The 13101-nt window shown below is 42.2% G+C and overlaps 1 protein-coding gene across 3 annotated transcripts in view; it reads right to left on the minus strand.

Moving 5' to 3' along the window:
* LOC126248953 (orphan steroid hormone receptor 2-like) overlaps window positions 1-13101 on the minus strand; it is a 130665-nt gene that overhangs the window by 40181 nt on the left and 77383 nt on the right. For all 3 annotated transcript variants that reach the window (XM_049950489.1, XM_049950487.1, XM_049950488.1), the window contains exons 8-10: window positions 10534-10702; window positions 10302-10410; window positions 422-685 (exon numbers count right to left, since the gene is read on the minus strand). In XM_049950489.1, coding sequence (XP_049806446.1) covers window positions 422-685; window positions 10302-10410; window positions 10534-10702 — 542 coding nt within the window. The remainder of the gene's footprint in view (window positions 1-421; window positions 686-10301; window positions 10411-10533; window positions 10703-13101) is intronic.

Consider the following 13101-nt stretch of genomic DNA (forward strand, 5'->3'; position numbering starts at 1 on the left):
TTTATAGCAAATCTGAATATCACTGTGAAAGCAACTTTCCATTTCCAGGAACCGCATGTTCCAGCTATTTCTTCATTTTCTTTGTGAAAATGACAGACATTAAAAACAACCCCAATTTGCCTAACTTTCAAACAGAACATGTTCGATTCCTGTATTGTTTGTAGTAAATCACTGCAAATTCAAGTGGGGCATACCCTTCTACAGTTTAGTAAAGCAGTGGTGCAGTTCTTATGGAGGAGGAAACAATACAGCAGAATACACCAGGATGAGGGAAAGGGTACAGGAAACTTACCATGGTAAATTCTGAAATATCATTCTGAACAACCACATTATCTCTGTGAGAAAAATCACATGAAATGCACTTTATCTGAATAGAACGCAGAGTACCATAACTTGAGGAACAAAAACATTTTATTCTTACCGATTTGGTCATTGCAGTCACCACCATCCATTCTTAATATGTATGGTATCACACTATCAATTTGAACACTACCTATTAAACCAGCGAAAAATAGTTCTTCCACAACTTTAGGCTGTAGAGCTCGAAGAGGCGGAAGTCTGAGTAATAACCGTGGGAACCTATCACTATCTTCTGGAAATGTTTGCGTTACATATGTACGGAGTTCTCTAAAAGCTTTTTCTTGAAATTTTTCTACCTGACGTCGAGTGTGAAGACCAGGCTGATCTGAAAACAAAGCAATACAATGATTTAAACCAATGTGCCCAATGAAGGCTATGTATACTCTAAACTTCCATTACACAGTATTTCCATAATATTTCGTTACGATTAATATCGCATAAACAATACACACACACACACACACTGCAACAATTAAAGTTTATTAACACAAACACTCTCTCTCTCTCTCTCTCTCTCTCTCTCTCTCTCTCTCTCTCTCTCTGTGTGTGTGTGTGTGTGTGTGGGGGGGGGGGGGGGGGGGGGGGAGGCCTAATGACAAACATCTCGTCTTAAGTGCCTCTATTTGGCTGAAAACAACAATGAGGACAAATTAAGATGATTAGTGAAGAGTACGAAGTCAAAAGTAATGATAAATAACAAAATGACTAAAGGCTTTAACTTTATAGCTGGCGTGAAACGAGATGGTGTGCACTCTCCAGTTCTGTTTAACTTAATACTGCACAGCACAATACACGAGAGAGAGAGAGAGAGAGAGAGAGAGAGAGAGAGAGAGAGAGCAGGGGTACAATACTGATGAAAACCAGTCATCTGTCCATACGTAGACAATACTGCAACTGTCGCAAGAGACAAACTCTCTTGGAGAAATACATGAAGCAATGGAAGCAAAAGGGGGCAAAACCTGGACTTCCTGTAAATTAAAATAGGTCACAACAAATGATAATGTCCAATTCAAAGGCCATAAGACTACCACATGACCTGAAAACCTCTAACAAATGTTTCAAAGCTATGAGTTGCTTCATTTATCTAGGTATCCTTTCAACAAGGAATAATAATATGAAATAACATATTAGAAAAAGGCTAAAAAAAGAAAAACCAGCCTATTCTGAGAATGTATAGATATTTAAGCACTATCTAATTGCAAGATCAAAACATATGAAAATATACTATTACACTGTGTGGCCAGTTGTGCAATCTCAACACAGTCACTACAGTGCCGGCATGCAACGATACCTTTAAGCAACAGATGTCGACCCATCAGTTGTGAGCAGGCATTGTTAAGCAGTGGACATGTGACTGTAGTATGTCACTGTTGTTATGTTACACACTGCAATGGAGCAACCTCTCTCAATCAAGAACACACTCCAGAATGTTTTAAAGGCGAGAAGACTATGTGAAAAGTTTGTCTCGCATAGACTGACTCCCAAACAAAAACAACAATGCGTGGACACCTGCCACGATTGATCGAAGTGAAAGATGCGGACATTATCAACTACAAACCTATTACGAAATGACAAAGTGCAGAAATTCATACGAAGGGTCAACGCTTTGACAACATAACCTACATTTGTTTCACTATGACAGTGAGTGGAACAACATCCTGAAGGACTTTTCTGACTGTTTCACATGATTGTATGAACGTTCTGTGCACTGTCCTTAAGTGGGGAGAGGCTATGTAGGACACCTTAAAGCATTAAAAACTCCATTTCAACCTTTCTCTCTTCTCATTCATCTGGTCTCTAAGTTTTATGGACTCACAGGGTACAACATAACCACAAATTACAGCAACTTATACAAGGAAAAGATATAGTCAATTTCTCCAATATCAGACAATCCACTGTTCATTACATAATTAGAGGATGGCAGATGGCAGGATGCCCAACAGAAAAATGAAAGAAAGATTGTTTTCTACCAGAAGAAAGAGCCAATTAAGAGCAAGATAGATGGACAATGTGTCGGAAGGCCTAGCAAAATGGAGATCTGAGGATGAAGGATAAAATTGGTGAACAGAACAGTGTGGATGCAGACTTTGGACGAGACCAAGGGCCATCAAAGGTTGTAATGCAAGAAGAAGAAGAAGAATAAGAAGACCATGTTATGGTAAAATGATAAACATTTTGGCCAGTATGGCAAGTGGCTTTTATCACACTACATAATACTCCATAGCAGCATAAACACTGGTTCATCATTTTACAACATGATGCAGTTACAAATCAGAAGAATTTTATGGAATCCTTGATACTGTTCTCTTACTCTTTTAACAGTTCACAATTCTACACAGATGCAAACTGCTCAGAAACTTTCCTATGTTCTCAATTAATTGTTCTGGATGGATAGCTGACCCAGTACTTCAATAAGGCTACAACATAATTTTCAAATGAGTTATCTAAGCACAACTCACAGCCCAAATTATAGTTTAAATCTGCTGACACTTCTCTCCTGTCAATTTAAGTTCAAAGATGCTCTTCTGTTGCACTAACAACCTTAAGATTAAGTGCTGCCCAAGAAAAGCAGGGTTGGAGTGAATCCCACTCTCGAACATAATTTTATGGTTTAAGAAATTAGTTTATCATGCACATTCAGCTGCAGAGGAAAGTTTTATTCTAGAAATAATCATTAAGCTCCAAATAAAACATTTTCCATCAACAAATTTCTCTAAAGTGTGTTAATTCATCAAATTAGCAAGACAGCATCTGAAAGGTAGGGGAGATGTATTTGCAGGGTTAAGGAAGAAATGAAAGATTAAGATTACAACACACGAGGCCATTACAGACAGGATATAAGCTCACAAGGGGACCATCAGACCTATTGATCATGGATTTTGATGAGTCTTAGGTACGTTGTAGAAGGAGCTATCCTGAGTACCTGAGCCGCTTGTGCCCAAGAAAATCGAAGTTGTAGTTTTATGCATACCACCTCCTACATCCATACGGTTACTCATGTTTTGACCAACCAAACAGAGCTCAGCGGCTAAGGTTCATGGCTACCATGCTGCCAGTACTGGTTCAAATGTTGCCTGTGTACTTACTTTTTTCTCAGTTTCGTAAAGAGTATCATTAAACTGCGTATTTCACACAAAATTATTCAAAAATAGTCATTTCTGCCATAGCAATTTCATTAATGAACCAGTCATTACACCAAACTTTCTACAAATATGTATTCGGTTTGTGTTTAGTAGTCAAAATTCCAAATATTTTGACAGTTGCCTAGAGTTTGCAACAAGTAACAAAGTGTTAATAGCTACCGAAGAATTCCAGATACATACAAAAGTACTTATCCCTGAGTTTGAACTGATTATGCAATTAATACCAATCACATTAGCTGCCAGATCAACCAATGTACAACAGATCTCTTGCGAACCAAGCAGCAAAAACCATCACTGCGCAGAAAAAAAGCTTTGAACAGGACTAGTCAGTTCTGTGTTGCCCACAGGGAGCCATTGAACCAGTACTGCCAGTGTGCTAGGCATGAACCTCAGGCTATGCACTATGCTCGCTTGGTCAAAACAAGAGTAAGATTACGGGTATAGGAGGTCCACATAAAACTTCAAGATCAATTTTCTCAGCAACTAGGGCCTGTCACATGAAAAACCACTAGCCCAGTACTCTAGACAGGTCCCATTACAACATACCGAAGACTCATTAAAATCGGTTATTAACAGTTCTGATGGTCCCCTTGTGAGATAGAGCAAAGATGAGGAAGGGAGCTGTTCCAAACAGCTCTCTTAACAAATTTAAGAAAAAACCACAGAACAAGTATATCTGAGTAAGTGGATGAGGGATGAATCTCTGCTCCTTCCATATGTCCATAATGAAATTTTGAGCTGAACTGTGTTGAATACTGTGACAAATTAATTAGTCAAGTGTTGCCCATAAAAGGCATATATCTGAATCAGAGTTCCACACAGTTTTAATCTGCTGAACTGTTTATCTTCCCTGCACTATATCTGCTGTTTTACTGTGTGGGGTATAGAGTAGGGGGAGAGTGGCAATGTGTACAGAACAAAACCTCAACCTCGTAAATAGCGACATTTCACCTAGTAAATAATGACAACATTTCGGAAATTTACAAATAATAACCACTTTATAAGTTTTAAACTGGATAGAGTTTTCACCTAACCACCTGTCTTGATGTAATCTAGCCTGACAGCTCACAGTACTACTACTCTCTATTGTGTGTCAAGAGCAAAGGGAAATGTCCTCAGCCCAAGCAACAGTTGCACTGATATGAATGAAGTTTTGCTTTTGTCACGTGAGTACATGCTGTGCAATAATGTAAAAGTCAGGGGTCAACTTCATCCAAGCAAGAGATTGTTGCTTCTTTTTTTTTATGGTTTTTACAAGTGGTATTTTGTACAAGTTTCATTTGAACGGTTAAAGTGTAATACTGGGCTATCACAAAATTATTTTGTTTTTTATAGTTATTAGCCAAAGGTAATTGATCCTAAGCTGTTGGGGATTATGTAAGAAGTCTACTCCGTCATGTCTGAAACAAAAAAAGGGGTAGATGAATTTTCATGTGGCTACAGTGAAGGATGCTACAAAACTGTAACCACAGCCAAAAACGTAAAGAAGGTGCAACATATGGAACTGGTCGATTGGTGATGGAATGATTATCTTGAAAATGGTACAACAATAGCTGCAAAACAGTTTCCAAGTGTTCTACACACATTAAAAAAAAGTTTTGCATCACCCGGTTCCCAGAACTCCTGAAGATAGATGCTGACTATGGATATTGTATCACAGACACAGCCCCTTTGACTGTTATGTCACTAAATCCACCCAAATATGTAAACAACCATACATGAGCAGCACCTATTAGACGGAGGTGGTCTGACAGCCGATCAGTTCCAGTCATTCCACCAGGGAGGAGGTACACGGCTCATGTTGTCTATAGTTCAACCATGCCTAAATGGTCAATACCACAGTTCGATTGCATCCACATCGTTATTTTGTGCCAGGAAGGGCTCTCAACAAGGGAAGTGTCCAGGCGTCTCAGAGTGAACCAAAGCGATGTTGTTCGGACATGCAGGAGATACAGAGAGACAGGAACTGTCGATGACATGCTTCCCTCAGGCCTCCTAAGGGCTACTGCTGCAGTGGATGTTCGCTACCTACAGATTATGGCTTGGAGGAACCCTGACAACAATGCCATTATGTTGAATAATGTTTTTTGTGCAGCCACAGGACATCGTGTTACGACTCAAACTGTGTGCAATACGTTGCATGATGTGCAACTTCACTCCCGACGTCCATGGCAAGATCAATCTTTGCAACCATGACACCATGCAGTGCGGTACAGGTGGGCCCAACAACATGCCGAATGGAATGCTCAGGATTGGTATCATGTTCTCTTTGCCGATGAGTATTGCATATGCCTTCAACCAGACAATCATCGGAGACGTGTTGGGAGGCAACCCGGTCAGGCTGAATGCCTTGGACACCCTGCAACAAGGTGGAGGTTCCTTGCTGTTTTGGGGTGACATTATGTGGTGCCGACGTATGCTGCTGGTGGTCATGGGAAAGTGCCATAATGGCTGTACAATACGTGAATGACATCCTCCGACTGATAGTGCAACCACATCGGCAGCATATTGGTGAGGCGTTCGTCTTTATGGACGACATGTGAGACCTGAGTTTCTCCTGGCATATACAACTTTCAAATAACTTCCGGGAATTCAGCCAGGTAACACTTTCAGCGACCGCCGTTAAGGATGATCTTGGATTGCGTAAGGCAGGTGTGTATCGTATTCCCTGTAGCTGCGGTATGGCATATATTGGTCAAACTATCAGGACCGTGGAGGACAGATGTACTGAGCATAAACGGCACACACGATTACAGCAGCCAAATAGATCTGCTATTGCCGAACATTGCTTGGATACTGGTCACCCCATGTTATATAATAACACCGAGATATTGGCATGCACGTCCAGCTATTGGGACAGTGTCATTAAGGAGGCAGTTGAGATTAAACTAGCGAGCAACCTCGTTAACAGGGATGGAGGTTTCTGTTTAAACTCTGTTTGGAATCCGGCTCTCTCCCTTGTCAAAAAACAGAGGAACACAGTCAATGCTGCCTCACCTGTGAATTCATAGTCTCACTATCGATAGCTCTGACTCTGGTCATCTTTGGTGGCACTAGTGTTCAGTGTGTGTGTTATCTTTCCTGCTTCTGTCGCAGAACCGAGGTATTAAATTTGCATGCACGCCGCCTGTCCGTTGCAGTTTGCCTTGAAAATGGCGGGGTGTTCTCCCGCCGAAATATCGGCGGTCGCTGAAAGTGTTACCTGGCTGAATTCCCGGAAGTTATTTGAAAGTTTATGGACGACAATTCGCAAGCCCATTGTGCATATCTTGTGAATGACTTCCTTCAGGATGACGGCATCGCTCTACTAGAGTGACCAGCATGTCCTCCAGACACTACCCCTACTGAGCATGCCTGAGACAGATTGAAAAGGGCTGTTTATGGACGACGCGACCCACCAACAACTCTGAGGGATGTATGCCGAATTGTCGTTGAGGAGTGGGACAATCTGGACCAACAGTGCCTCGATTAACTTGTTGATAGTATGTTACGATGAATACAGGCCAGCATCAATGCAAGAGGACATGCTACTGGGTATTAGAGGTACCGGTGTGTATAGCAAACTGGACCACCACCTCTGAAGGTCTCGCTGTATGGTGGTACAAAATGCAATGTGTGGTTTTCATGAGCTATAAAAAGGGCAGAAATGATGTTTATGTTGATCTCTATTCCAATTTTCTGTACAGGTTCTAGAACTCTCGGAACCAAGGTGATGCAAAACTTTTTTGGATGTGTGTGTATCAACTAGATTAAAAAATACAAATATATGAAAAGATAAAAAATGCTTATGCGTGGGCATCGCATCTGCCTACATACACTCCTGGAAATGGAAAAAAGAACACATTGACACCGGTGTGTCAGACCCACCATACTCGCTCCGGACACTGCGAGAGGGCTGTACAAGCAATGATCACACGCACGGCACAGCGGACACACCAGGAACCGCGGTGTTGGCCGTCGAATGGCGCTAGCTGCGCAGCATTTGTGCACCGCCGCCGTCAGTGTCTGCCAGTTTGCCGTGGCATACGGAGTTCCATCGCAGTCTTTAACACTGGTAGCATGCCGCGACAGCGTGGACGTGAACCGTATGTGCAGTTGACGGACTTGGAGCGAGGGCGTATAGTGGGCATGCGGGAGGCCGGGTGGACGTACCGCCGAATTGCTCAACACGTGGGGCGTGAGGTCTCCACAGTACATCGATGTTGTCGCCAGTGGTCGGCGGAAGGTGCACGTGGTCGGCGGAAGGTGCACGTGCCCGTCGACCTGGGACCGGACCGCAGCGACGCACGGATGCACGCCAAGACCGTAGGATCCTACGCAGTGCCGTAGGGGACCGCACCGCCACTTCCCAGCAAATTAGGGACACTGTTGCTCCTGGGGTATCGGCGAGGACCATTCGCAACCGTCTCCATGAAGCTGGGCTACGGTCCCGCACACCGTTAGGCCGTCTTCCGCTCACGCCCCAACATCGTGCAGTCCGCCTCCAGTGGTGTCGCGACAGGCGTGAATGGAGGGACGAATGGAAATGTGTCATCTTCAGCGATGAGAGTCGCTTCTGCCTTGGTGCCAATGATGGTCGTATGCGTGTTTGGCGCCGTGCAGGTGAGCGCCACAATCAGGACTGCATACGACCGAGGCACACAGGGCCAACACCCGGCATCATGGTGTGGGGAGCGATCTCCTACACTGGCCGTACACCACTGGTGATCGTCGAGGGGACACTGAATAGTGCACGGTACATCCAAACCGTCATCGAACCCATCGTTCTACCATTCTTAGACCGGCAAGGGAACTTGCTGTTCCAACAGGACAATGCACGTCCGCATGTATCCCGTGCCACCCAACGTGCTCTAGAAGGTGTAAGTCAACTACCCTGGCCAGCAAGATCTCCGGATCTGTCCCCCATTGAGCATGTTTGGGACTGGATGAAGCGTCGTCTCACGCGGTCTGCACGTCCAGCACGAACGCTGGTCCAACTGAGGCGCCAGGTGGAAATGGCATGGCAAGCCGTTCCACAGGACTACATCCAGCATCTCTACGGTCGTCTCCATGGGAGAATAGCAGCCTGCATTGCTGCGAAAGGTGGATATACACTGTACTAGTGCCGACATTGTGCATGCTCTGTTGCCTGTGTCTATGTGCCTGTGGTTCTGTCAGTGTGATCATGTGATGTATCTGACCCCAGGAATGTGTCAATAAAGTTTCCCCTTCCTGGGACAATGAATTCACGGTGTTCTTATTTCAATTTCCAGGAGTGTATATGCTATGGAAATGAGAAAACCAAAGGATCTTAAGTATTTTTGGATTATCAACCCTATCAGGTGGTAACTGATTGCCACCAGTTTCCATGTTTGAAGTTATAAGTGTAACGTAGAGGTTATGGGAACTGCACATGGGGTGCAGTTTGTAGACAAGTGTGAACTCACTTCGGAGATGGAATCTACTGACTGAAAGAAGTTGAATCACAACAGGGAGCAGGCCACACTGAAAATAATAAATAACACCACATGACCCCCCCCCCCCATGCGCGTGCACAGAGGGGGGACAGAGGGGGGGGCAGAGGGGGGACAGAGGGGGGGGCTTAGGGGGGGGCTTAGGGGGGGGCTTAGGGGGGGGCTTAGGGGGGGGCTTAGGGGGGGGCAGAGGGGGGGGCAGAGGGGGGGCAGAGGGGGGGCAGAGGGGGGGCAGAGGGGGGGCAGAGGGGGGGCAGAGGGGGGGGCAGAGGGTGGGGCAGAGGGGGGGCAGAGGTGGGAGGGGGGAGAGGGGGGATGAATGATGCTATAATTACGAAGGTCAGTCAAATGGAAATGAGAAGTGTGGAAAGACAGTAAACTGTTTATCATTGCAAAAGTAATCACCATAACTGAGACAAGACAGTCAATGCTTTCCTGTAAAACTGTTTGTGGTTGTCTATGGAACCCCAATTCTACCCCAGCATGCACCTCTTTAACTGAAGCAGATTGGCCACAAAGGTCTGTCTTCGTGGCTTCAGAAATACGGAAATCAGATGGGGAGAGATTGGGACTGTGTGGAGATTGTGTAAGGGCTTCCCAGAGGAACTTCTGCAGCATAATCTAAACAACCTTTGCAACATGTGGGCTGGCCCAGAGCAAACTTTTCTCCATGAAGGTACCAACCGTCTTGTCTCACAGTGGGATAAATGTATTAACAGTTATGGTAATTACTTTTGAACTAATAAACAGATTACTTACTCTTTTTCCATCTGCCTTGTTTTCATTTGACACCACCTTAAATTTATACAAATGGGCCATCTAAGAGTGGTACTGAGTCTACATCAATTTGTGTGCAAGTACACAATGCCAAGTGTCAACATTTTCTTTGTGAAGAATCTTGAGCTACTATTCAGATTTGATTTCATATTGCATTCACACAAATACCCCATCTGATAGTGTGTAATCAATAAGAATTTTAAAAAATTACAACTAATGATAATAAAATCCTCAACAAACACTGTCACTTCGTCAACCAGGAACTTTCAATTACAGTATTAAGGAGTGATTCCACTATCAAATTAAAAAAAAAATAATAATAATAGAAAGAAATGGTAACTATTCCACAGACCTAGTGAGAGACAGAAAAAGCTCTGTGATGTCTGCAAAAGTCTACGACTTTATTTGGTGGTTCAGTTAAGCAAATATCAACATTCTACATGCAATAATGGAAATAAAATAGTCAGAGCAAAAATAAACTTCTCTTATGAGAATTAAATAAATCTACTATAAAAACTGCATTTTCATCTTAAATTATTGAAAGTTGAACTGTATAAATCATACTTACCAGCACTGAAAAGTGTAATCGCTTTCAAGTAAGCATATTCATGCTCATCAATCTGGAGCCTATTCATAGAATTCACATATTCCTGCAACTTACATATGTGATCCGTCACCTGTAAGACACCATACTTATGAAAACACCACATACTTCTATGTTTTAATTTCATATGCTCTCATATGAAGGAATGTAAGACGCCAACCTTAGTAAACATTATAACTTCCAAATTTCAACTTACTTGTTTCACATGTCGTGCAGATATGCTTTCTTGTGTTACAGAAGTTTGAAGATGACCAATAATTGATGAAAGGATGGAAGAAAGTGAGAGCACCTCAGAGCACTGAGCAAGTCCAAGAGTAAAAAGCTCAGCCCAACATGCACGTAGTAAAGCAACATGTGTATCTGAACTGAAAAATGCACAGACACATTTAGGGTGATGCTCTGTGTACGTCTTGATGCATAGAAACTAATTTCCTTACAACAATGCGCAAAAAAAATATTGCTAAAAGCAAGATGAAAATAAGCACAATAATATTTGTACAGCAAGCATATGTAGTGTTAACTGCAGCTCATGCACAATAAAAAGTTTTATATGCGTGCACAAGCTATTGGCATCACATTTTTATAGTTGCATATAACCATACAAAATTAACTAATGGTAAGGGTCCCTCTGAATCATTTGGAACAGTAAGAGACGTACAGAGCAACAGCTAAACTGGAGGTGTAAATATAGAAAGTAAACTACCCCTTCCTCAATACACCTTTCCTACTTGCTTCCTGCAACTCCTTTTCATGCCCTACACTCCAACAGTCAGAAGTTTGAAACCTTTGGCCACACGGCCTATGCATGTCTAGCCGAAACAGGCAAACTAAAGCCATCAAACAACACAGTCTTGAAATGTATGTATAGCGCATTACAAGATGCTCACATGAGCATGACACTATTAACAAAATCAGCAGACAGTACATTGCGATAGAGACTTTCAGCCACACACAAACAATGGGTTCTTTTAACTTTTTTAAGGCTGAAAAATCATACATCATGAAAATGTTTCAAAATACTGGAGTGAAAGAGCAGCCATAGCTCCATTCTGGAGGCCTTCCATGTTGATGGATTCTTGTGTGAATTAGGAGGTATACTGTAGCAAAAGACACAACTACCACTCACCAGTTAAATTATAATTATTGCAGTTTTGATTACATGAAAATTTAAGCAATCATTAGGTCTGCAAGTGGATTCTATCTTTGAGTTGGTTTGAGAAGCACACACGGATGGCTTAGGCTGTATTCTGTTGACCATCAAATTGGAATATATCTGTTTGAATTCCACTCTTGTATGCATTTTTAATACGTTAGGAATGTTCAAAATATTCAATAGTTCAAATGGGTGTGTATCATGATTACCTGTGTATTCTGACTAAGTCTGAAATTAGTAAGTAAGCATTACAAATCCCCACCCCCACCTGCCACTGTGGCAAAGTATTTTTGATACAATGACACCAACCTTTGGAGCTAGGATCTTTAGTGTGTTTGGAGAAGGGCTTCAGAATTTCCACCCAAAACCATATTGTGTCCATTAAAGATGTCATCTTCACGTATTTCAATTTCTTGCTTTGGCATAGTCATAAGACAGGGATGTCTCTCTCAACACTTGCATTACATTGCAGATCACTGAACACACTCTCAGATTGTTAACTTTGTCAGTTGTCACACGTTATTTGTAAGGTGTATGTCCCATTGTGTATACAACATACCCGAAGCACACAAATCCCATAGTTTTGGGAAAGAAACAGGTACACAGTTTTCACTGTTGCATCGAAAATAGCATGGGTTGCAGTGTAATTATTTTTGTCCTCAAAGTTAGTTTTCATTAAGGTCCAACACTATCACCTTCAATCAGCATTTGAATGCCCATCCACTCAAATTATGAAAATGCATGAATATTTCGATATGAGGGGGTGATGAAAAGTAACGCCTCATAAGTTTTTATGGGAAAACTATTAAACCTTTTAAAATAAAACAAATGTGATTAAGATTCTACACCTTGTCTACATGTTTATGTCTCAACATAGACACCCTGGCAATGAATGCATTTCCTCCAACGAGAGACCAGTTTGTTGATACCCGCAACTGTAGAATGCCTGACTTTGCTGACAGTGTCACAACCTCACCTCCACTTGTTCTACTTCACCACTATCAAAATGAAGTCCTGAAGGTGTTCTTTAAGTTTTCGAAACATATGGAAATCGGATGAGGCCAAGTCAAGACTGTGGATGATCGATGACAGTCAAACAAAGACATCAGATTGTTGAAGACATCACTGTGCTCGTGTGTAGTCTGGCATTTCATGCTGAAAGAGATGGTGCTCCACATGTGGAAGAACTCTTTGAATTCGTGCTTTAAGTTTTCTGAAGGTCTCACAGTACCTTGCAGAATTTATGGTGGTACCTTCAGCAAGGTGTACACGTGGACAAGAAAAAAAAATTCCCACATTTTTCCCGGATTTCCCAGTTAAAAACACACTTTTTTCCACATGAAAATACACTTCTTCCTAGGTGAAAAATGCACTTTTCCAAGATAAGTGACAGTATATTTTCCATTGGAGCTGTAAAAATATCAATCCTTTGAAGGGTAAAGGTTTTATACACCAGCGTGGAACTTCAAAAAAAGGGAAGATCTGTTAAGTGCAGCAACATTCACACTGTATATTTTCATATTACAATACGCTGCATATTTTTGTATTTGTATTACAAAAGTATAGATTCCAAACAGCACATTACCTTCTGAAGCATTGAAATCAAGATTG

This window comes from Schistocerca nitens, chromosome 3 (assembly GCF_023898315.1).
Source record: "Schistocerca nitens isolate TAMUIC-IGC-003100 chromosome 3, iqSchNite1.1, whole genome shotgun sequence".
Taxonomy (NCBI): Eukaryota; Metazoa; Arthropoda; class Insecta; order Orthoptera; family Acrididae; genus Schistocerca; species Schistocerca nitens.